At 36.7% G+C, this 26009-nt stretch overlaps 1 protein-coding gene across 10 annotated transcripts in view; it reads left to right on the top strand.

The window, feature by feature from the left end:
- Window positions 1-26009, top strand: part of ATP10D (ATPase phospholipid transporting 10D (putative)) — a 181807-nt gene that overhangs the window by 66243 nt on the left and 89555 nt on the right. For 9 of the 10 annotated variants that reach the window (XR_014244096.1, XR_014244097.1, XM_082390456.1 and 6 more), the window contains 6 exons: window positions 1358-1562; window positions 2745-2830; window positions 9499-9605; window positions 9896-10027; window positions 10442-10569; window positions 10692-10944. Coding sequence is in view for 8 of the 10 variants with exons in the window: in XM_082390456.1 (XP_082246582.1) it covers window positions 1358-1562; window positions 2745-2830; window positions 9499-9605; window positions 9896-10027; window positions 10442-10569; window positions 10692-10944 (911 nt within the window). In the remaining 2 variants the exon portion in view is untranslated. Of the gene's footprint in view, window positions 1-1357; window positions 1563-2744; window positions 2831-9498; window positions 9606-9895; window positions 10028-10441; window positions 10570-10691; window positions 10945-26009 lie in introns of those variants that run through there. The other variant, XM_082390458.1, reaches the window with a different exon arrangement.

The raw sequence follows: 26009 nt of genomic DNA, 5'->3' as shown, positions 1-26009 counted from the left end.
TATATATATATATGACTCCTGCCTACCTTTTTGGTCTTCTCTCTGTTACTTCCTGCCATGGAAGAGTAAACTGGTGTATACTAGAAAAAAATTGTTAAACCATTGATTTACTTTTCTTGATAAACTAACAAACTCTTTAGGTAAATAAGGAATTCTTTTAGTTGGATTCAACCTGGTACATAAGATATTTTGGGAGAATATGTCCTGAAAATGTTCTTCTTAGGTAGTTCTTTTTAAATAACTAATGTAATTCTGTATAGCAGAAGTTATACAAGTATTGGCTTAAGGTAGCATTTCTATTTAATATGATGCATTCATTTTTAACATATAGATCGTATAGCTTAGAATATAACTATCTCCCAGGCTTCTTTGAGAATGCATTTGAATATTGAGCTCCAAAAATGTAATAGAAAATAAATCTTTACTTATAAAATAAGTGCGTTTTTATGACAAATACCAGTTCTTTGCAGATATTTGGGAGGTGATAGGGGGATGAGACAGACCTTCCTAACATTTGTTGGCAGTATTGTGTGTGAAATGTTGCTTAACTAGTTATATAATAGTCTATGATACAAATGTCCTAATTCTTCTCTAAGGACAATGCTTTGTGGAGCTTAATTCATGCCATTGGTATGAAAAGGCATGAGAAGTTTGGCAAAAACTTTAACATAAATCAGGGCATTTATGGCAAGTCAACCTCAGTTGATGTGCCTTTCCTTTAAAAAGAATTGAATATATAGATTGGGAAAACTACACTTTTGAAAAGAGTTAAAATTTGACATTCTCCTTTCTAGGGATCAACTGCAGCCAACACAGGACTGCTTTAACCAGTATTTCAATTAAATGATAATTAGGGGTGTTAATCTGGTGGTATAATGATTTTTAAAGTGTTGTGTCTGGGTATTTATTTCATTTCTTTTGGGTTTTCTTTAATTTCTCCATCCTATCTGCCAGATAGGAAGCTCTCTTGAGAGCAGCTAATGTGTCTTGGGCACTTTTTAGATCCTTGATACCTGACTACAGGATAGCACACAGGAATTGCTTCACATATGAATAAACCCATCCAATGTTAATTTTAATTTTATTCAAGAACTACTCAAATAGCATAGTGGTTCAAAATCTCACAGGAAAAAAGAATTGATGTTTTGGCGGCTTAGTAACTACATTTTCAGGTGAAGCAAGTTGCGGAATTTAAGTTTTACCAATTCTCTGGCTTCCCCTTTTAGCATTTAACAGATTAAAATTCACCCTAACACTTTAAATTATATACTAAAATTAAAAAAAAAACTATTATGTCTGTTTTTGGCTTGAGATTCTTTTTAAACTTTTTTTTTTTTTTTTTTTTTTTCAATTTTAGGAAAGAGAAAAAATATGTCGACAGATGCTGGAAAGATGTTACTGTTGGGGACTTTATTCGCCTTTCCTGTAATGAGGTCATTCCTGCAGATATGGTTTTACTCTTTTCCACTGATCCAGATGGAATCTGTCACATCGAGACTTCCGGTCTTGATGGAGAGAGCAATTTAAAACAGAGGCAGGTGGTTCGGGGATACACAGAGCAGGTAAATAATGTGTTCTCCATTGGTGACATAAACATTTTCTTTCCAGAAGATGACTGAGCTCATTTTCACATGTACAGATAAAGAGATTTTTTAAACTCATTTTTACCTTTACAAAATGGAATTCTAGAGAGCTTAATCCAGTTCCAGATATCAGTAGAGGTGTGCTATATTTTATAGATAATAGGATTTAATGACTTCGGCGTTCAGACATCTCAGTCTGACGATCATATATTTCTGGGAACTGAATTTAAGAAACCCAACAAATTTTGCAATTTGGAAAATTCTTTTGCAATAGAAACAATCAACTTCTAACTTATTTTTCTTAAACTTAGATTTTTATATGTTATGTCTGATTGAAGCTGGAGATATCAATCGGTCATTGTTCCTAAAATCTGTAATTACGTATATACCAAGGCCTTTTAAGAAATTTGTAACTTTTCATGCCACAGAGCTCTGACCCTTCACCATGCTGTGGTGAGGGAAACAAGACCTTTGAAGTTATATTAACACAAGTTTGAATGAATCCCTACTCTGCCGTTGAATTACTGTGTTACTTAACCACTTTATGCCTCAGTTTCTTTATCTTAAAATGGAAATGATGATATTTGATCTATTAGAGAATTTTGTGACATATTGATATTTAGCATATTTTAATTTTTTAAATAAAATTTGCTGAGATCAAATGCATACGTGCTCAGAGTACTCATATGTATACATATATGTGTGTCTCTCTCTCTCTCTCTCTCTCTCTCTATATATATATATATATATATATAAATACACACATAATCTCAGAAGCTACATATATGGTTAAAGAACAACAACGAAAGTATTTTCAGCTTTTCAGTGTCTTCCAGATAAAAGAGTGTGCACTGTAGGAGGAGAAGCTCTCTCCTGCAGGGAGTCCTACATGGATTCCAGTATATGATTGAGACATTTCCATCACCTGAAGATATTTATTAATGCTCTGGGACCATTCTGATCTCATTTATTCATTTATAATTATGCCTATACTTTTCTTCATTTGGGCAACTTGTGACAAATTTTGTGACAAGAATACCTTCGTTTTATATTAACAATTGGTGAAAGGATAAACACTTAAATCTCAAGATTTAACCTTGAATTTTTGTTTGGTGATTTAAAAAAAAAATATATATATATATATATATATTTTTTTTTTAGGACTCTGAAGTTGATCCTGAGAAATTCTCCAGTAGGATAGAATGTGAAAGTCCAAACAATGACCTCAACAGATTCCGAGGCTTCCTGTGAGTGATACATGACTTACCTTTGTGGGTGTGAGTGGGATTGTATGTTGCAATTATGCCTAACTCAGAAAAACTTTTGTGTACTTACACCAAGCTAAATCACTAAAGGCTGTAAGTTAAGCCACCTATAAATTTGGATTATTTTAATTATTTGATATTTACCTATGTATATTTTTAAAACAACAAAACCTTGTTCTTAAAATAATCCTAGACTCTCTTTCAGTGGTATGTGAATGACTTAACATGAGCTCCATGTTAAGCCCAAGACATGTTAGTTATTTGGAAGGAAGTGTTTGGACAGACATGGCAGCTTAGGTGACGTGATAGGATGATGGTGTCCTTCTATCTTATTAGAATTAGAGTAGGTGGACAATTCAGTTGGTAAAAGTTAGCCAATGATTTTGAAACACATCTAAGAAAAAGTATGGGAATCCACAACAGTGTTCATTCTGGAGGCTTCCTATGGCATCTACATCCCTTTCCAAGGGCATCTAGAATTTAGGGTCTTATCTGATTCAGGCTGGCTTGTGCCACTTAAGTGCTTTATTTTTTGAGCCAAGTTACTTTTTTTTATCCTTCCTAATTTTTAAGAGGAGTTAGTTAGACCTACTTCATAGTGGTGATCTTGTGAGGAAATGACAGAGAAGAGGGCTTCCCTGGTGGCGCAGCAGTTGAGAATCTGCCTGCCAATGCAGGGAACACAGGTTTGAGCCCTGGTCTGGGAAGATCCCACATGCCGCGGAGCAACTAGGCCCGTGAGCCACAACTGCTGAGCCTGCGCGTCTGGAGCTTGTGCTCCGCAACAAGAGAGGCTGCGACAGTGAGAGGCCCACGCACCGCGATGAAGAGTGACCCCCGCTTGCCACAACTAGAGAAAGCTCTCGCACAGAAACGAAGACCCAACACAGCCAAAAATAAAAAAATATAAATAAATAAATTAATTAAATTAAAAAAAAAAATGGCAGAGAAGAAAAAAGTTCCTAAATCATTTTTTGAGACCAGAATTACCCTGATACCGTTACTCTGATACCAAAAGAATACAAAGACATTTAAAGGAAGATTAATATCCCTCATGAACATAGATGCAAAAAAATTTACACAAATTATAGCAAATCAAACCCAACAATATATAAAAAGGTTAATACATAATGGCTCAGTAGGTCTTATACCAAAAATGCAAGATTGGCTTAACATTAGAAGATCAAACGATGTAATTCACCATATTAACAAATGATAATTAACAAGTGAAAAAGAAAAACCAGGTGACCATCTCATGGATATAGAAAAAGCATTTGACAAAATCTAACTTCCGTTTTTGCAAACTGGAAATAGAAGGGAACTTTCTCAACCTGATGAAAGGCATCTATAAAAACCGTACAGCTAGCATCAGACTTAATAGTGAAAGACTAAGCATTTTTCCCCTAAGCTCAGGAACAAGACATGGATATTGTCTCTCACCACTTTTATTCAAGATTGTACTGGAGAGCCTAGCTAATGTAAAGAAAATGAAATAAAAGCATCAAGTAATAAAGAAGTAAAACTGTCTTTTATTCATAGATGGTGTGATGGTCTTTGTAGAAAACCTGATGAAATCTACAAAAAAAACTACTAGAATTAATAACTGAGTTTAGCAATGTTGTAGGAAACAAGATCAATATACAAAAATTAATTGTATTTCTATACACTAGCAATGAACAATCAGATATGGAAACTTTAAAAATCAATTTATAATAGCATCAGAAAAATTGAAATACTTAAGAATAAATCTGACAAAAGATATGAAAGACCTGCATACTGAAAACCACTGAACACTGTTGGGATAAACTAAAGGCGTAACTAAATGGAGAGACCTATGTTGTTCATGCGTTGAAAGACTCAGTATTGTTAGGACATCAGTTTTTTTCCCAAATTGATCTGTAGATTCAGTGTAATCCCAATTGAAATCACAGCACGGTTTTATTTTTTATTTTTTTTTTATTTTTTAGAAATGGACGAGTTTATTCTAAAAATGTATGTGGAGATAGAAAGAACCATTTAACTAAAACAACTTTGAAAAAGAACAGATTTGGAGGGCTAATACCACCAGATTTTGTTTTTGGCATATAGACCAATAGGTCAGTGGAAGAGGTTAGAGTCCAGAAATTGATCCAGACATTAATGGGCAACTGGATTTTGACAAAGATGCAAAGGCAGTTTAGTGGAGAAAAGTTAGTTGTTTCAACAAATGATGCTGCAACAATTATACATCTATATTTAAAAAAAACACTTCAATTTAGACTCGCCACTTAAAAAGATTAACCAGAAATGGATCCTGTACCTAAATTTAAACCTGAAATTATAAAACTCCTAGAAGAAAACATAGGGGAAATCTTTGGTATCTTGTGTTAGCCAAAGATTTCTTAGATGTAACACCAAAAGCACAATCCATAAAAGGACAAAAATAATTAAATAAAAGAACTTCATCAAAATTAGAAACTTATTCTCTTCAAATGACACTGCTAAGCAAATGAAAACATAAGTCACAGACTGGAAGAAAATATTTGCAATGCATGTTTCTCATATAGGACTTGTATTCAGAATAGAGAAAGACATCTCAAAACTCAGTAATAAGTAAACAAACAGTACAGTTTTTTAAATGATCAAAAAAATTGAACAGACACTCCACCAAATAAGATACATGGACGACAAATATCTGTGTGAAAAGATGCAAATTAAAACCACAGAGCTACAACTGCTAAATTAAAAGAACTGACTATACCAACTTTTCACAGGATGTAGAGAAACTGGAACTCTCATGTACTGCTGGTAGGAGTGGAAATGGCTACAGCCACTTTAGCAAATAGTTTGGAAATTTCCTAAAAAGTTAAATTCACACCTACCGTGTGATCTTGGTTTTTCCACTCCTAAGTTACCCAAGAGAAAACATTTATCCATATACTAACCTGTACACAAACATTCAAAGCAGCTTTATTGGTAATAGCCCCAATTAGAAACAACCCAAATGTCCATCAACAGGTAAATAGGTAAACAAATGGTATATCCATACAATGAATACGACTCTGCAGCAAAAAGAATTCACTAGTGGTACATGGAACAATATGGATGCATCTCAAAATAATGTTGAGTGAAAGAAGCCAGACAAAAAAGAGTATATACTCTATGATTTGATTTATATAGTCTCTCAAAAAAGAAAGCTACTTTATAGTAATAGAAAGCAGATTAGTGGGTGCCTGGGAGGGGGAAGGCAGGAAGGAAAGATTGCAGAAAGACATAAGGAAACTTTGGGGAATAATGGATAATGTTCGTTTTCCTGATTGTAGCAATGGTTTCACGTCAAAACATCAAGTTTTACACTTTAAATATGTACAGTAGACGTATATGATTCTTGTTAGTTATTCCTCAATCAAGTTGTTTAAAATGTTAGAGTTATCATGGAAGGAAGTTTAGAACACAGTGGTAGCATCTTTAAGTAGCACCTGATACAGACAGGTGTTAAGGCAGGCACGGGAAGCTATGCAATGGGAAAAGGGAATAGGCTTGGTCCAGGTAAAGAGGTAATGCTAGAATTAAATCATCAAGAATAAGAAGATACCAGGCAGGCAACTAAATGCAAAGAAAGGCTGACATTCCAGGTTAAGGGAGCAACACAGGTAATGGTGTAGGGGCCTGAGACCACAGTGCATTTGTGGAGTCATAAGTGGTTTAAGTGTGTTTGGAGGGTAGGTGAGCAATATAATAGATCATAAAGAGGCGAGATGATAAAGAGACGTTAGCAGATGTTCCTGTCATCAGAAACGTGCTCATAAGCCATCTCTTAGGATGAGTCATTTTCTAGTATTATTTTCTCCAGCTGCTGACTATTTACAGAATTTCCTCTTGTAAATGTCAGATTTAAGGGCTGACATTTTTTGACCTGGACCTCAGGTGCTGAGGTTTGTACAGCCTCTTACTGGGAATGCTGACTCCCCTGATAAGGTCAGTCTTGCTTCTGGCACATTTCTAGACAGGAAAGAATAGGAACTTAAGTCTATCACTGTGTGGCTTGGAATATAGAACTCTGCATAGAATCTGACTCAAAGCATGTATATTTAGTAGAGTCAGCCCAGGAGGATACAGTAATTTTCTGTGAAATTGTTTTTACCTGCTAAACGAGCTCCTTGTCCTTTTCCTGCTGTGTAGCCTATTTTCTAAAATCAACAAAAATTGAGATGTTCAAGCTCACTCTCTGTATGAATGATGGCTTCTCTGGTCTTCTTACTCTCAGGTAGCACTGACTTCTTCCCTATTTGTGCCCACATTGTATGCTGAATATCAGATTTCTATAATAACAACTATAATATTTTTATTACTTACGTATTTCTATATCTGTCACTTCCTGTTAGACCACAGGAGCCAAGACTGTGTAAGTTTGTTTTTCTATCCTCAGCGTCCGGGTGGGTGTGCTGGGCACATGGTAGATATTACATAGGCTCTTGAATGGATGAGAGCTCTATGTGGACAGTCATTGTCTCACATGGAATCTGAAAGTCCCACACTGTAAGTGCCAAATACACACCCATCAAGTGCAGGACATGTTTAGAGTTTGGAGCAGGTGCAATCAAGATAGAAGTTGGGCTTTGATGTAATGATGGTAACCTAGAGTGATGTAATGGTGAAAACTAAGGATCCCAGGGGAAAAATTCTTAATACACTAAGGAACTTTGGAACTGGTGCTTCTGTATATTATATCTGTTCTGTAAAGGTTCTAGGGATAACAAATGCTATATTCATGAGGAACCAAATCAAGACTGGGATGCATGCCTGGGAATGCTACATAGAAATGTGAATGTTGGGATTTAATTTCCTCATCTGTAAATCCAGAAAATAGAATTAGGTTAGACCCAAGGACACTGCTAGTTCTGACCATGACCCTGTGGTTTGCTCTTTGTACATAAACCCATAAATGAAGGAATGTAAAACCTCTTAGAGTGTTTTACAAATTAGAGGAGTGAAATGACAAATCTATTTTCCTCCTTTGTGGTAGGAAACCTTTTTTGAAGAGCTTTTCTTTTCTTTTCCTTGTAATCCAGATAGCATGGGTAGCAGATACAATGACAATCTTCCTATACATAATAAAGAAGAAACAACTTATAGACCGAAGTGGATTGCTTAAAAAACAAACTAATTTGAATGCTGAAATTAAGAATGCATTTTCACAAAATATGTGAAATACGTTGCATTTTGCTTATTTTTAAAAATTTTCCAATGAGTTTGCTCTGTATTTTTGCCACTATAGTAATTTCATCAAGTAATTACTTTGATAATTTTAAAACTGTTTTACAGAAGATTTCAAACATGCAAAATTAGGAAGAAAAGTGCAATGAACACCCATGAGCCCTCACCCAGTTTTAACTATTTCATAATTTTGCCAACTTTGTTTCAACTATCCTCCCACTTCCTTCCCTGCACCCACATCAATCACATCATTTCAATGTCAATACTTCACTATGAATATACAGCAGAAAAAAACTTAAAAAAAATACCCATAACATCTTTATCACATTTAACTAAATTCAGAACAATTTCTTGACAGCATCTAATACCTAGTCTTTGTTCAAATTTCTCCAGTTATCTCAAAAAAATTTTTAGAGTCAATATATTCTAACCAGGATCAAAACAAAGGTCTACACATTGCATTTGGTTGATATGTCTCTAAATTTCCCCTCCCAAGAAATGGGGTCATTTAGCTTGTAGAATTTACCACATTCTAGATTGAGCTGATTGTGTCCTTCGTGAGGGTGGAGTCCCTCTACCACTTCTTTTACTCCCCCTCCTCATTCTACTCATTTGTTGAATAGACGAGGTCATTTTGCCCATAGAGCTTACCACTGCAGATTTGGTAGCTTTGGCTGACTGCATCCTTGCATTGGTGGTTAACATGTTTTTCTGGCCTTATTTCCTGCAAACTGTACAGAGGCACTTTCAGAATCTGATGCAAGAAGTTCTCTCCCTAGAAAATGACAAATGTATATAGACACACACAGGGAAATATTGCATACAGTTTCAAAGGCTTCACAGTTCCCCTGATGCCACAGACCCCAGTTTGATTTGCCCTCTTAGAGGCTTGATTAGGTTCCGAGGGAGATGAGCAATTTCTGTCCTCGAACTTCTAGAGGCTGGAGGCCTGTGATGTCCCCTTGTCCCATTGGTAGTTATGTTGAGATTGGTGTTGTCAGCCTTATCCTTTCATTATAAAGTTCCCCACCAGCCTTCCACCTAATGATTTTAGCCACTGGCTGTTACTGCCTAAGTGTAATCCTTGATTTCACCAGGGTCAAAAATGGTAATTTTCTAATTCCATCAAGAGCTTTTCCCTCATCAGCTATTAAGTTACCCCAAAGTACAGTTTCAACTAGAGGAAATAGTTTCCTTATTTGGATTATTTTCTAATTTTTGTAGCATCAATACTAGAAGTTGACAAACAATGAATGTTAGAAACCTGTTGTGTCTTTTTTTCCCAGCCAAAGTGGGTAACTGAAATAACAAAAGCAAATGCATCAGAGATTTGAATCTTTTCCTGTGAACTGCCTAACTTCATACTCTAATCAAGAATATTCAAAAATCATTTTTATTTTTACATACCCATTTTTGCTATTTAAAAATAAATGTATATGCTGTCTTTCTTATAGAGAACATTCCAACAAAGAACGTGTGGGTCTCAGTAAAGAGAATTTATTACTTAGAGGATGCACCATTAGAAACACAGAGGCTGTCATGGGCATTGTGGTTTATGCAGGTTGGTTATACTTCTGACTTTTCACCATCATCTCCTCTGTGCTTTTCTGCAAGTTAACATTTTCCATTTATTCAAAATGTAATCTCTAGAAGCAGAAAGGAAATTTTGTCTTGATAACCTTAATCGTTGGTCTCTGTTTTCCTAAATAGATGACAAAAAGAAGCTAACTTAACAAAGTATATTGCATAACTACTTTTCATTAAACTGTCTGCCAGCGAGATATAAAAATATGATATTTGCTACCTGGCTTTAATTTGCACATTTTCTCACATACTGTGTTACCCATGTAGGCCATGAAACCAAAGCAATGCTGAATAACAGTGGACCAAGGTATAAACGCAGCAACTTAGAAAGAAGAGCAAATACAGATGTCCTCTGCTGTGTCCTACTGTTGGTTATAATGTGTTTAACTGGTGCATTGGGTAGGTAGAATTTGATTATTTGCTGACATCTTTTCAGCAAGATATTCATTTAAAAGTATTTTATTTTCAAAATGAAATTTATGAGTTTAAGTTTGACTTTTGTAAGGAAGGTTTTATTTACCAATAATTGCTTTCTTCACATCTTCATCTCTCTCATTCTCTAACCTGAAAAGCATTAACATTGATTATATCCAGTTACACATGGCCACAGTACTAAAGCGACCTGGGAAGAGATGTAAAGAGTGAGAGAGACAGAGACAGGAAAATGTGTAGCGTTTGAATTTGAATTTGTTTCTTAAACAGTTGGTGTTCAACCAAAACCAATACTCTTATCTCTCTTTCTTTAGGAATAAAGTTCTATATTTGCATAATATATACGTAGCATCCTTTTGATGTCTGTGCATTTTTTGAAAGGTCATGGAATCTGGTTGAGCAGATATGAAAACATACCCTTTTTTAACATCCCTGAGCCTGATGGACATGTCATATCACCAGTGTTGGGAGGATTCTATATGTTTTGGACCATGATCATTTTGTTACAGGTAATTTCTATTGTAGTCATCATAGAATATTAAGATCTTTGCTACTTATCCAGCTCTATATGGTTCTTCATGCTTTCTTTTTTCCCCCTTTAACATTTTTTAAATTGTTTTGCTTTTCTTAGGTCTTGATTCCCATTTCTCTCTATGTTTCCATTGAAATTGTGAAGCTTGGACAAATATATTTTATTCAAAGTGATGTGGATTTCTACAATGAGAAAATGGATTCTACTGTTCAGTGCCGAGCCCTGAACATAACTGAGGATCTTGGACAGATTCAGTACCTCTTTTCTGATAAAACAGGAACCCTGACTGAGAATAAGATGGTTTTTCGAAGATGTAGTGTGGCAGGCTTTGATTACTGCCATGAAGAAAATGGTGAGTGTTGGGTTTCCATGAAAACCAGCCTTAAGATTGGTCGTTTTTGCACCCACTTAATGATTTGGTAATTCTGGCACAGAAGTGCTGTATTTAATCATTGAGTACTTAACTCCTCCAAATGCGCATTGTTTCATTGTTGTCCCTTTAAAAGTTAGGTCAGAAGTTAGTAGGTCAAGAGTTAGTGGGTCAAAGTCAAAGAGTCTACTTCCATGGTTTCTTTTCTTTCCTTTTTTTTTTTTTTGCCATGGTTTCTCTAAAAGGAAAGTAAATTACCAGTAGTCGTAGAAGGTTGGGGGTTGGATTTGGTGACAATGATATTGCATTATAGATATTTTTGAGAATCTAATGAAACTCTATGGACCATCTCCCTGAAAAATATTTTGAAAATAATTCCAAAGGGACGACAGTTTCCCCAGACCCCATCATTCAGCCCATAGGTATTCATTGGTCGTTGGCTGAGAATACCTAGTTTAAGAAGAAATAAGATGAACTGAACTTCTGAGGCTAAGGAAGTAAATATATAAATTGCAAGTTTCCTTTAAAGAATTGATCTTCATTAATTTTGTTATTTATAAAAGTAAGTGTACTCCTATGAAAGTAATTCTGAGAAGTATCCAAAACAAATTAACCTAGAAGTTAACCACCATTAATAATTTGATAAATATATAACCATCCATTTCTTTATGCATATTCCTGTATATGTGAAAATATATATTTGCACATTTCCCCTTTTATAAGTTATAATATGTTGTAATAATGCTTTGCAGTTTGCTTTTTTTATTCCTCATTATCTCATGGACCTTTTTCCAAGTCAGTTCATGACTTAACATTAAGTGCATGGTATTGCATTATATGTGGTCAAGCTTAGTTTGCTTTTATAACAGTACTTGCAATTAACATTCCTTATTCATTCAACAGATATCTTGTGAGCTCCTAATATGTGGCATGAGTCCCTGATCTCATGTAGCTTAGCGTTTAAGGCAAGAGATAGACAAGATTAAAAATTATGATATACAAAATAAAATTCATCATGCAATATGCATTTCTCTACATACCCATTTGTGCAATTATTTTTATAAGATGCATGTCTAGCAACTGGATCCAGAGGTTTGCACATATAAAATTTTTACAGATCCTACAAAATTCATCTCTAAAATATTGTGCTAATTTATGTTCTCACAACCCAGAAAAATAACACCTATTTTTCACACCCAGCCATAATGGGATGAAGTTATTCTTTTTAATTTGTGAGTTTTGTAGACATAGTTAGCACTTCATTGTCTTAATTTTTCTTTGATTAGTAATGAGATGTTTAACCATTTAACGTTTTATATGTTTCTGGCCATTTGAATATCCTTGGTAGAGTGATCATGTCTTCCTATTTAACAAATGAGTTTTTCTTATTCTTAGTAATCTGTAGGAGGGTTTTATCTATTAAAGCAGGGCTGATGTTCAGCTTGTATGCCCCAGTCTAGGTCGTCTGTGGCCCATGTCCATTTTCATTTGTGCACTTGTATTGAACTAGTTGTTAAATAATTTGAATATCGACCTTGATATTATCCTTCTCTTCTGTAGGTGGCAAATATTAATACTTTCTTGGTTCATCATTTATCACTGTATTAGTTTTCTATTGCCACATAACAAATTACTACAAATTTGATGGCTTCAAATAACACAAACATACTGTCTCACAGCTTCTGTGGGTCAGGAGTCTGGGTGCAGGTAGCTACGTCCTCTCTGAGTCTCTCACCTGGCTGAAATCTAAGTTTTGGCTGGAGCTATGATCTTATCTGCGACTCAGGGTCCTCATTTTGGTTTCCTGGTTTTAGAGTTGTCAGTGTCTTGAGGTTGTAGGACTAAGGTCCCTGCTTCCTTGCTGGCTGTCACCTTAGAGCCATTCTTAACTCATAGAGGTGGCCTACCATTCCTTTGCCGTGTGGCCTCCCCACAGCATGGCAGTTCACTTCTTCAAGGCCAGCAGCCGAATCTCTAGCTTTGAGTCTCTCTGACTTCAGGGAAGTTGTGGCACCTCTTTACCTGATGAGGTCAATCTACCTAGGATAGGCTTCTTTCATATTAACTCAGATTCAACTGGCTAGACACTTGATTATATCTGCCAAATCCTCCAACCTTTGTCATGTAACATAATTTGATCATAGAAGTGAGATGCCATCCTACAGGGTGTGTACACAGGGGTGGGGCAGTAATCTTGGGGGCCATCTTAGAATTCTGTCTACCACAGCCTCTTAACTTTCCTTAGGGTGTCACTTCTTGTGAGAAGTTTTATATTTTTATTACATCAGTCTTATCAATTATTATGACTATTACTAAGACTATAGATATTATGATTTCTCCCAGTAGTGTTCAACTTAGACATCTACCCTGCCCCAAATTTTAAAAATATACTATGTTTTCTCTTAGGTACATATATTTTAAGCCAGCTTTTGTTGTTACTTGTGTGTATAAAGGATAAAACATTGAGTATTTATCATGTAATCAGTATACAATGTGAAAAATAGCTAATCATACTGGATATGATGATATTCTTCATTGTTTCATCTTTTTTATTGCATTTTTATTACAAAAGCAATATTTTAGAAAATTTCAGATAAGCCAAAAAAGGAAAATTTTAAAGCCATGAGTAACTCCCACCAGAGCAGAAGCAAGAAGAACTACAGTCCTGCAGCCTGCGGAACGAAAACCACATTCACAGAAAGGTGGACAAAATGAAAAGGCAGAGGACTATGTCCCAGATGAAGGAACAAGATAAAACCACAGAAAAACAACTAAATGAAGTGGAGATAGGCACCCTTCCAGAAAAAGAATTCAGAATAATGATAGTGAAGATGATCCAGGACCTTGGAGAAAGAATGGAGGCAAAGATCGAGAAGATGCAAGAAATGTTTAACACAGACCTAGAAGAATTAAAGAACAAACAAACAAGAGATGAACAACACAATGACTGAAATAAAAATACACTAGAAGGAATCAGTAGTAGAATAACTGAGGCAGAAGAATGGATAAGTGACCTGGAGGACAGAATGGTGGAAATCTCTGCTGTGGAACAGAAGAAAAAAGAATGAAAAGAAATGAAGACAGCCTAAGAGACCTCTGGGACAACATTAAATGCACCAACATTTGCATTATAGGGGTCCCAGAAGGAGAAGAGAGAGAGAAAGGGCCAGAGAAAATGTCTGAAGAGAATATAGTCAAAAACTTCCCTAACATGGGAAAGGAAATAGCCACCCAAGTCCAGGAAGCACAGAGGGTCCCAGGCAGGATACACCCAAGGAGAAACATGCTGAGACACACAGTAATCAAATTGACAAAAATTAAAGACAAAAATTATTAAAAAGCAACAAGGGGAAAATGACAAATAACATACAAGGGAACTCCCATAAGGTTAACGGCTTATTTCTCAGCAGAAACCCTGCAAGCCAGAAGGAAGTGGAATGATATATTTAAAGTGATGAAAGGGAAGAACCTACAACAATACTACCCTTGCTGGGTAGATCCAGCAAGGATCTCATTCAGATTCGACAGAGAAATCAAAAGCTTTACAAACAAGCAAAGCTAAGAGAATTCAACACCACCAAACGAGCTCTACAACAAATGCTAAAAGAACTTCTCTAAGTGGGAAACACAAGAGAAGAAAAGGACCTACAAAAGCAAACCCAAAACAATTAAGAAAATGGTCATAGGAACATACATATCAATAATTACCTTAAATGTGGATGGATTAAATGATCCAACCAAAAGACACAGGCTGTCTGAATGGATACAAAAACAAGACCCATATATATGCTGTCTACAAGAGACCCACTTCAGACCTACAGACACATACAGACTGAAAGTGAGGGGATGGAAAAAGATATTCCATGCAAATGGAAATCAAAAGAAAGCTGGAGTAGCAATACTCATATCAGATAAAACAGACTTTAAAATAAAGACTATTACAAGAGACAAGGAAGGACACTACATAGTGATCAAGGGATCAATCCAAGAAGAAGATACAACAATTATAAATATATATGCACCCAACATAGGAGCACCTCAATACATAAGGCAACTGCTAACAGCTATAAAAGAGGAAATCGACAGTAACACAATAATAGCGGGGGACTTTAACACCTCACTTATACCAATGGACAGATCATACCGACAGAAAATTAATAAGGAAACACAAGCTTGAAATGACACAATAGACCAGATAGATTTAATTTATATTTATAGGAAATTCCATCCGAAAACAGCAGATTACAATTTCTTTCCAAGTGCCCATGGAACATTCTCCAGGATAGATCACATCTTGGCTCACACATCAAGCTTCAGTAAATTTAAGAAAATTGAAATCGTATCAAGCATCTTTTCCGACCACAATGCTATGAGATTAGAAATAAATTACAGGAAAAAACCGTAAAAAATACAAACACATGGAGGCTAAACAATACGCTACTAAATAACCAAGAGATCACTGAAGAAATCAAAGAGGAAATAAAAAAATACCTAGAGACAAATGGCACACAATGAAAATGAAACACAATGATCCAAAACCTATGGGATGCAGCAAAAGCAGGTCTAACAGGGAAGTTTATAGCAATGCAATCCTACCTCAAGAAACAAGAAAAATCTCAAACAATCTAACCTTACACCTAAAAGAACCAGAGAAAGAAGAACAAACAAAACCCAAAGTTAGAAGGAAAAAAATCATAAAGATCAGAGCAGTAATAAATGAAGTAGAAACAAAGAAAACAATAGCAAACATCAATAAAATTAAAAGCTGGTTCTTCAAGAAGATAAACAAAGTTGATAAACCTTTAGCCAGACTCATGAAGAAAAAGAGGGAGAGGACTCAAATCAATAAAATTAGAAATGAAAAAGGAGAAGTGACAATGGACACCACAGAAATACAAAGCGTCATAAGAGACTACTAAAGCAACTCTATGCCAATAAAATAGACAACCTGGAAGAAATGGACAAATTCTTAGAAAGGTATAACCTTCCAAGACTGAACCAGGAAGAAACAGAAATATGAACGGACCAATCACAAGTAATGAAATTGAAACTGTGATTAAGAATCTTCCAACAGGGGCTTCCCTGGTGACGCAGTGGTTAAGAAAATGCCTCCCAATGCAGGGGACACGGGTTCGAGCCCTGGTCTGGGAGGATCCCACATGCCGCGGAGCAACTAGGCCTGTGTGCCACAACTACTGAGCCTGCGAGCCACAACTACTGAGCCTGTGTGCCACAACTACTGAAGCCCGCGTGCCTACAGCCCATGCTCTGCAGGAAGAGAGGCCACCGCAATGAGAAGCCCGCGCAATGAAGAGTGGCCCCCGCTCGCCGCAACTGGAGAAAGCCCATGCGCAGCAATGAAGACCCAAGGCAGCCAAAAAAAAAAAAAAAAAAAAAACTTCCAACAAACAAAAGTCCACAACCTGATGGCTTCACAGGTGAAATCTAGCAAACATTTAGAGAAGAGCTAACACCTGTCCTTCTCAAACTCCTCCAAAAAATTGCAGAGGAAGGAACACTCCCAAACTCATTCTACGAGGCCACAATCACCCTGATACAAAAACAAGACAAAGATACTACAAGAAAAGAAAATCACAGACCAGTATCACTGATAAATATAGATGCAAAAATCCTCAACAAAATACTAGCAAACAGGTACTTCCCTGGTGGCGCAGTGGTTACGAATCTGCCTGCCAGTGCAGGGGACATGGGTTTGAGCCCTAGTCCAGGAAGATCCCACATGCTGCAGAGCAACTAAGCCCATGCGCCTCAACTACCGAACCTGTGCTCTCGAGCCCGCGAGCCACAACTACTGAGCCCACGCACCACAACTATGGACGCCTGTGTGCCTAGAGCCCATGCTCCACAACAAGGGAAGCCACCACAATGAGAAGCCTGTGCACCACAACTAAAGAAAGCCCATGCACAGCAGCAAAGACCCAACGCAGCCAAAAATAAACAAATAAATTTATCCAAAAAAAAATACTAGCAAACGGAATCCAACAACACATTAAAAGGATCATATACCATGATCAAGTGAGATTTATCCCAGAGATGCAAGGATTTTTCAATATACGCAAATCAATTGGTGTGATACACCACCTTAACAAACTGAAGAATAAAAACCACATGATCATCTCAACAGATGCAGCAAAAGCTTTTGACAAAATTCAATACCCATTTATGATAAAAACTCTCCAGGAAGTGGGCATAGAGGGAACATACCTCAACATAATAAAGGCCATATATAACAAACCTACAGCAAACATCATTCTCAATGGTGAAAAACTGAAAGCATTTCCTGTAAGATCAGGAACAAGACAAGGATGTTCACTCTCGCCACTGTTATTTAACATAGTTTTGGAAGTCCTAGCTTCGGCAGTCAGAGAAGAAAAAGAAATAAAAGGAATCCAAATTGGAAAAGAAGAAGTAAAACTGTTTGCAGATGACATGATACTATACATAGAGAATACTAAAGATGCCACCAGAAAACTACGAGAGCTAATCAATGAATTCGGTAAAGTTGCAGGATACAAAATTAATGCACAGACGTCTCATGCATTCCTATACACTAACAACAAAAGATCAGAAAGAGAAATTAAGTAAACAATCCCATTCACCAATGCAACAAAAAGAATGAAATACCTACGAATAAACCTACCTAAGGAGATAAAAGACCTATACTCAGCAAACTATAAGACACTGATGAAAGAAATTAAAGATAATACAAACAGATGGAGAGATATACCATGTTCTTGGATTGGAAGAATCAGCATTATGAAAATGACTATACTACCCAAAGCAATCTACAGATTCAGTGCAATCCCTATCAAATTACCAATGTTATTTTTTACAGAACTAGAACAAAAAATCTTAAAATTTGTTTGGAGACACAAAAGACCCCAAAGAGCCAAAGCAGTCTTGAGGGAAAAAAACGGAGCTGGAGGAATCAGATTCCCTGACTTCAGACTATACTACAAAGCTACAGTAATCAAGATGGTATGGTACTGGCACAAAAACAGAAATATAGATCAATGGAACAGGATTGAAAGCCCAGAGATAAACCCACACATCTAAGGTCAACTAATCTATGACAGAGGAGGCAAGGATATACAATGGAGAAAAGACAGCCTCTTCAATAAGTGGTGCTGGGAAAACAGGACAGCTACATGTAAAAGAATGAAATTAGAACACTCCCTAACACCATACACAAAAGTAAACTCAAAATGGATTAAAGACCTAAATGTAAGACCAGACACTATAAAACTCTTAGAGGAAAACATAGGAAGAACACACTGTGACATAAATCACAGCCAGATCTTTTTTCATCCACCTCCTAGGGAAATGGAAATCAAAACAAAAATAAACAAATGGGACCTAGTGAAACTGAAAGACTTTTGCACAGCAAAGGAAAGTATAAACAAGATGAAAAGACAACCCTCAGCATGGGAGAAAATATTTGCAAATGAACCAACAGACAAAGAATTAATTTCTGGAATATATAAACAGCTCATGCAGCTCAATATCAAAAAAACAAACAACCCAATCAAAAAATGGGCAGAAGACCTAAATAGACATTTCTCCAAAGAAGACATACAGATGGCCAAGAGGCACATGAAAAGTTGCTCAACATCAGTAATTATTAGAGATATGCATATCAAAACTACAGTGAGGTGTCACCTCACACCGGATAGAATGGGCATCATCAGAAAATCTACAAACAATAGATGCTGGAGAGGGTGTGGAGGAAAGGCAACCCTCTTGCACTGTTGGTGGGAATGTAAATTGATACAGCCACTATGGAGAACAGTATGGAGGTTCCTTAAAAAACTAAAAATCGCTGAGTAATATTCCATTGTATATATGTGCCACATCAATTACCGTATGATCCAGCAATCCCACTACTGGGCATATACCCAGAGAAAACCATAATTCAAAAAGACACATGCACCCCAATGTTCATTGCAGCACTATTTACAATAGCCAGGACATGGAAGCAACCTAAATGTCCATTGACAGACGAATGGATAAAGAAGATGTGGTATATATATGCAGTGGAATATTACTCAGCTATAAAAAGGAATGAAATTGGGTCATTTGTAGAGACGTGGATGGACCTAGAGTCTGTCATACAGAGTGAAGTAAGTCAGAAAGAGAAAAACAAATATCGTATATTAACGCATATATGTGGAATCTAGAAAAATGGTACAGATGAACCAGTTTGCAAGGCAGAAATAGTGACACAGATGAAGAGAACAAATGTGTGGACACCAAGGAGGGAAAGCGGGGGGTGGGGTGGAATGAACTGGGAGATTGGGATTGACATATAAACACTAATATGTGTAAAATAAATAACTAATAAGAACCTGCTGTATAGCACAGGGAACTCCACTTCGCTGTACAGTAGAAACTAACACAACATTGTAAAACAACTATACCCCAATTAAAAAAAAAAAACTCCCACCAAACTGATTGGACCTCTATTAACATTTTAGCACATTTCTTTTGAGTCTTTTTCCGGTAAACATTAATATATATGTTTTTTAAACAAAATAGCATTACAGTGTACTTTGACTTTTATAACCATTTTTCTTAAGACTTCATCATGATCGCCTTTCCATTCTCTCCTTATTTTTCTAATGGTTATGCCATATTGCTTTGTAATAATTGCCAAAATTTATGTAACTAACCAACCATTAGTTTAGGTCGTCAACAGTCATCTGCTGTGGCAAACAATGCTGTAGTGAACATCACTGTAGGTAAACCCCTGTGTCCATTTGTGAGATTAGTATTTTCCAAGATTATCTGATTATAGATCCCTGTTTTTGAGAAGTATCTTACAGAAGCAATGTTTCACAAAATGTATGGTGGGAAGCACTGCATTATTTTTTGTATTTGTTGGGTTTTAAATTTTGTATTTGTAGCATCTAAGAGTGCTAATACCAGCCCTCTCCCACCCCTGTCCCTGAATATACACGCTCCTGCCCAGTGAGTACTTCTGTCTGTGGCCCCTCGTGCTGGGAAGATACTGAGTGACTGAGAATTAAATGCCATCTGGACTGAACTGTAATTGACGAGATACCTGTTTGTGAGCCATGGAGTGTTACATACACCACCTCTATGAGGTGCTGCCTTTGCCTCTGAACACTTCTCTACCACAGATACATCCAGAGCTCCTGGTCTCTTGTCTGTAATGGCTTTAAAACAAGAATATGTTCACAAACACACAAGCATGTGCTCTCTCTGTCTCTCTCTCTCTCTGTCTCTAAATGCTGGGGTTAGTAATGATAGGGGCTAGTTCTCCCCAGAACTTAACCCTGAGACATTATTTTCACTGAAATGAAACTTAGTTAAGCTTTCAGGATTTTTTGGCAAAAGAATTGACTAGGAGATATTTCCATTTAAAATGTTGCTGCTGGGAAATAACCCGTTACCCTTATGCAGTTGAACTAAACAGATCTGACGACACCATTTCTTGTTTTAAAACCTTGTAACTTATAAATTTGGTTCATGGACTAAGCATCATCAACACCCAGGTGTGTATTAGAAATGCAGAGTCTCCTCTTAAAGAGGCCCCTCTTTAAAGCGTCAATTAAAATCTTCATTTAACAATATCCCCACGTGATTTATATGTGTATTAAACATTTTTTAAACTCCTTTAAAAGATTAGTGAGAGTTTTTTTAATAATAAGCTTTTTAGTTTAGAATAGTTTTAGGTTTACAGAAAGTTATAAAGATATTATTGAAAGTTCCAGTATGCTCCCTTGCCCAGTTTCCCTTGTCTTAACATCTCACATTAGTCTTAAGATACGTTTGTCATAAGTAATGAACCCATATTGATACTTCATTATTAACCGAAATCCATACTTTATTGGGATTTCCTTAGTTTTTACCAAAGGTCTTTTTCTGTCCCAGGATCCCATCCAGGAAATCACGTAACACTTAGTCATCATTTCGGTGCCTCTATATTTGACAGTTTCTTAGCCTTTCCTTTTTTTGGATGACCTTAAGAGTTTTGAGGGGCACTATTTAGGGATTTTGTAGAATGTCCCTCAATTTGGGTGTGTCTACACAGTGCTTTTATGATGCAGTTTGTGAATCTGATGTACATGGTGGCATCATTTAGTAGTTTCCAAGAACAAGGATTTGGGGATCAAGCCTCCTGAGTCTGATTCCCATCTTCACTGCCTGCAAGCTGTGTGACCCTGGGCAAGTTATATAATTTCTCTGGGCCACAATAAAAAGGATCAGTAATAGATCTACTTCATGGGGTGGTTAAGAGGATAGGAGAAGATAAATCATGAAAAGGCACTTAGAGCGTGGCACAGAATAAATTCTTTGTAAGTATTAGCTGCTAGTATTGTCATAATTATTGTTGTCAAAATAAGAAATAGGCTTGTTTGTTGAGGAACTCATGGTCCAATGTGGGAGACAGACACGGAAACAAAAATATCTTTTTAGGTGCTGTACGATTATGGTCAGTGTTCTCTTTCCATATTGTTTTGATTTTCAGGCAGTCAGTTTTGGAGGTGGATTTGCACTGATCACCTTGGGGCTTGGAGATACTGGACAAATTGCTGGAATGCTGGAAATGTGGGGAATTAGTTTAGAATAAAAGGTTTTGTGTCAAGGATATGTGTGGATGATACAGTTGAAAGAAACTCAGCTGAGTGTGCTGTTTACAAGCAGGTGAAAGTTGGAATGCTGGAAATGTTTGGGGGATTAGTTCATAGCAAAATGTTTGATTGAGGATATGCGGATGATATAGTTGAAAGAAGTTTATCTGAGTGTCCTGTGCTGTTCACCCTTGTGTTTGGCGCTTTGGAGAGCACATTGAAACGTGTGATAAATGTTTTGTTCCGTAGTCTCATGCTCACTTCTTCCAGATATCAAATAAATGTAAATTATAGGCTGTGAGCAGGTTACTGGATGTTTGAAGAGGGGAATTGGAAGAGAAGAGAAAGATTAAATAAGAGAGAAATAAAGTAGTTAACGTAGTACCTAATGTAGTACCTACCTTGAGACAAAGGAAGGATTACAGACTTTGTATATTTCCTCTTGTGAGCTGGAAAGCAAGAATTCTTTTGCCACTTTGAGGCATTCATGGAACTAACTAGAATCTACGAGACATAATAAAAGTCTTGATCGTTTGGATAGATTTTGTTTATCAGCATAATAATAAACCTTCTCATACCCAATTTTTAAAGAATTTTTCAGAGTCTAAAAGTGTGGCTCTTAGTAGCTATGTTTTCTGAATCACATTGTAACTTTACTGATTTTTTATTTCTCATAGCTTTCCACAAAGTTATTAAAGATTGAGTTACTCCAGATCTTTTTTTATTTCCCTCTTGCAGTTCTACTTATTGAGCAAGTTTGTCCTATAGTAACAGATCAGCCATCTGGCCTCATACTAATTACACAGTTGCACGATGACTGGTTCCCTAATGATGGCTATGGGAAATTCCTAACACATAGCCTTCATGTTTATATATGTTGTGTAGCATTCTAATTATTTATTCTTAAAATGCTATCACATCATCCATAAATTTCTTTAGCTACTCAAGGATTGATCAACATAGCACTATTGACATTTTGGGCTGGATGACTCTTTCTTATGGGGAGCTATTTAAGATGTTTAGAAGCATCCTTGGCCTTTGCCCACTGCATTCCAGTAACACTTCTCCCCCTGATGTGACAACCGAATTGTGTACAAGCATTGCCAAATGTTCGCTGCGGGACAAATTCACCCCTTGCTGAGAATCACTGAGCTAACCTTTTGTATACAAGTAACTGCTAAGGACATATAACACAGTGGATACTTGTACTGACTCCGGAGTCATGAAAACCCAAATTCAAATTCTAACTCTACCCACCCAAACTGTTTACTGTTTTACTTTTCTCAGCTGCCAAGTGGAACAGTGATAGTTTCTAGTCTCTACAATAGCATTATTTTAAAGATAAAAACAAAATATATATAGATACAGTTATATATAAAGTTGTTTATATAAAGAACCTAGCACAGCCCACACAATCAAAGGCAATAGTCCTGGCCAGGTGGCCAAGGATTATCAAAGTAAGCTAGAGGAAGTGTGAAAAAGGAAGGGAAAATATAATAATAATAAAAAGTTTAAAAAAATAATAAAGGACCTAGCAAGGTTCTTGATGAAAAGGAGATACTCAATAAATGTTAACTCCCTACCCTGCAACTTTCCCTTGATGCTAAGGATATTATTCATATGTCTATTCATTATTCATTACTCATTCATTTACTCATTATTTAAACTACAAAACACGTACTCATTGAAATCGAGCAGGGGATATTGACCATGTGAAATAATAAGGAATAATACATGTTAACTTTTTTGGCTACATTTAGAAACAATATAGCATGAAGACTCATAGTGCTGGCTGTAGATTTTAATATAACTGGTTATAAGACTGATCTGTATCACTTTTGTGAGATGGGGAAAATTACTTAGTTTTGATTTCTTTGTTTCTGAAATGAAGGTGTTAATAATATCTACCTCAGAGGGTTGTTATAGTGATTAAATGAGACAAATGCCTGACACATAGTAGTACATGGAAATTATACAGTGTAGTAGTAGTAGTAGTAGTAGTACATTTCCAGTAGTACATGGAAATTATACAGTGTTACCAATGAGTGGTATGGATGAGAACCAGTACAGTTACAGAGATCTTCAGTGAGGAACTGGCATTTGAACTAAGCCTTTAAAGGTGTGCAAGATTGATGTAAGTAGAAAGGAAGAGAATGGACATCCTGAGCAAAGGCACAGGTAAGAATGGAGAACTTCAGAATGTCTGGGACACAATAAGTGTATCTGTTTTTGAAGCTGAAATGTCATACAGGGAAATAGTCTGTATTCTTTAGGCAGAGAATATAATGAAACTTACAGAACTGCAGAACTGGAAAGGATCTTGAAGTCATTGAGTCCAGATTATTCATTCTTCTAATAAGAAAACAGAGGCCTAGAAAGAGCAAGTGATTTGCTGAAAAGCCACTTAGTCTTTGGAAGAGTTAGTTCTAGAACACAGAATCAATCACCATGTTGCCTCTTAGCCTCTCCTTGTCCTTAAAAAGTATAGACAAAAACTATTAAAATAAATAGCATATGCAAATATTCTTTATTTTATAAATTAACTTGCCAAAAGCCCTACTTTATTCAGTAGCTAGACTTAGCCTGAATACAGGCAACTAGCGATCCAAACAAGCACATATAACAAGACAGACAAGGCCCCTCCTCTCATAGAACTTCTATTGGAGAAAATCGTCACAAATAAATTAATTTTTAAATAAAAAATATTAAATAGTGAAAAGTGCTATGCAGAAAATTATAATGGGGTGATATGATATAGAATGGGCAGAAGCCTACTTTGAATTGGATGGTTGAGCAAAGCTTCTCTAGGGGGGATATCAGAGCCTAGATCTGAATGACATGATCTTTGAATTCGGGGGTAAAAGCGTTCCAGTCAGAGGGACCAGCTAGTATAGAGGTTCTCAGACTGAAATGAGCTTGGCAATATTCAAAGTAAAGAAAGAAAGGCCAGTGAGGCTGGATTTAGTGCAGAAGAAGGAGGGGCAAGAAAGTTAGGTCAGCCTAGGCCGTATCATCTTGAGTTACGTACACCAGGATAAGAAGTTCAGATTTTATTCTAAGTGAACCGTGGAGCCACTGGAAAGTTTTGTGCAGGGAGCGGTCTGATCTGCTTTATGTTTTAGAAGATCACTGTAGCTACTGTTTTAGGAATGGATTACAGAGGGGCAAGGAGGCCAGTTAGGAGGCTATTGCTCTGGTCCAATTGGGAGATGATGGTGGCTTGGATTAAGGTAATGGAGGTGAAGAGAAGTTTAGATATTTGGGATATATTTTGGATGAATAATAGACAGCTATTGGTGATGCTCTGAATATGGGGGCGGGGCGGGGTAGGGAACGAAAAACAAATCAAGGAGAATCTTCAATTTCTGGTGTAAATAGCTAGGTAGATATTTAGGTACCATTTACAAAGAGGAGAAAGACCAGAGAAAGAGTAATTGCGGGGGAGGGGGTGATTTGGAGGAAGAGGGGGAACAGTCTACATTTACCATACCAAATTTAAGATGTCCATTGTTTATTTATTCAACAGGTATTTATTGAGTATCTATCAACCCTTTCTCTGGGCTTTAGGAATATCAGATTAACAAAAGACAAAATTCCCTATGCTTTTGGAGTTTATATTCTAAAGGATGATTCAAAAAATTAAAAATAAGGTATATGATGTGTAGATGGTGGTAAGTGCTGGGGTAGGACATGTAATGAACAGTGTGGTTAGATCTGGGAAGTCTTCATTGACAAAGGGCTACCTCCTTCAAGTCTCCTTGAAGTTGTAAGGGGGTGAGCCATGCAGATATCTGCTGAAAGAGCCTCGTGGACATCCAACTGGAAATGTCAAGTAGAGAGTTGGATGTCTGAGTCTAAATTCTAATTAGAGGTTAGAGTTGAAGGAATAGGTTTGGGGGTCTTGTGCACAGAGATGATATTTCAAAGGTGGGGGGGGACCAGATGACATCACCAAGAAAGAGTATGTAGGTAGTGAAGGGAAGGAGCTCCTGCAGCCATCCAGTATCTGCGGACTGAGGAGAAGAGGAGACAGCAGGAGAAACTAAGAAGTAGCAGCACTGAAGCAGGAGGAAAAACAGTACACGTGGTATCAGAGAAACCGAAAGAGACGTTTGAAAGGAGAGGATATTGGATATTGCTAAGAATTCAAAAAAGATACGAACAGATGCAGTCACTGGGTTTGGTAACATGGAGCTAGCTCATTGAGAACCTTGACAAGAGCAGTGTCCGTGGAGAGATACAGAAAGCCATGAGACTAGTAGAGAGACTGTGAAAGTGAAAGAGGGGAGTGTTGTTAGAGTGAAGTGCTTGAGAAGGGCATGCAGATCACAGTGAAGGGTTTGGTGTTTGAAACTCCATCCATAGTAGTATGAGGGAGGGCAGAGAGTTTGGCTACAGATGCAGATGGGTTGGTAGATTTGACAATGGGGA

Source organism: Balaenoptera borealis, assembly GCF_965194805.1.
Source record: "Balaenoptera borealis genome assembly, chromosome: 4".
NCBI lineage: Eukaryota > Metazoa > Chordata > Mammalia > Artiodactyla > Balaenopteridae > Balaenoptera > Balaenoptera borealis.
This window is presented reverse-complemented; position numbering and strand designations above follow the sequence as displayed.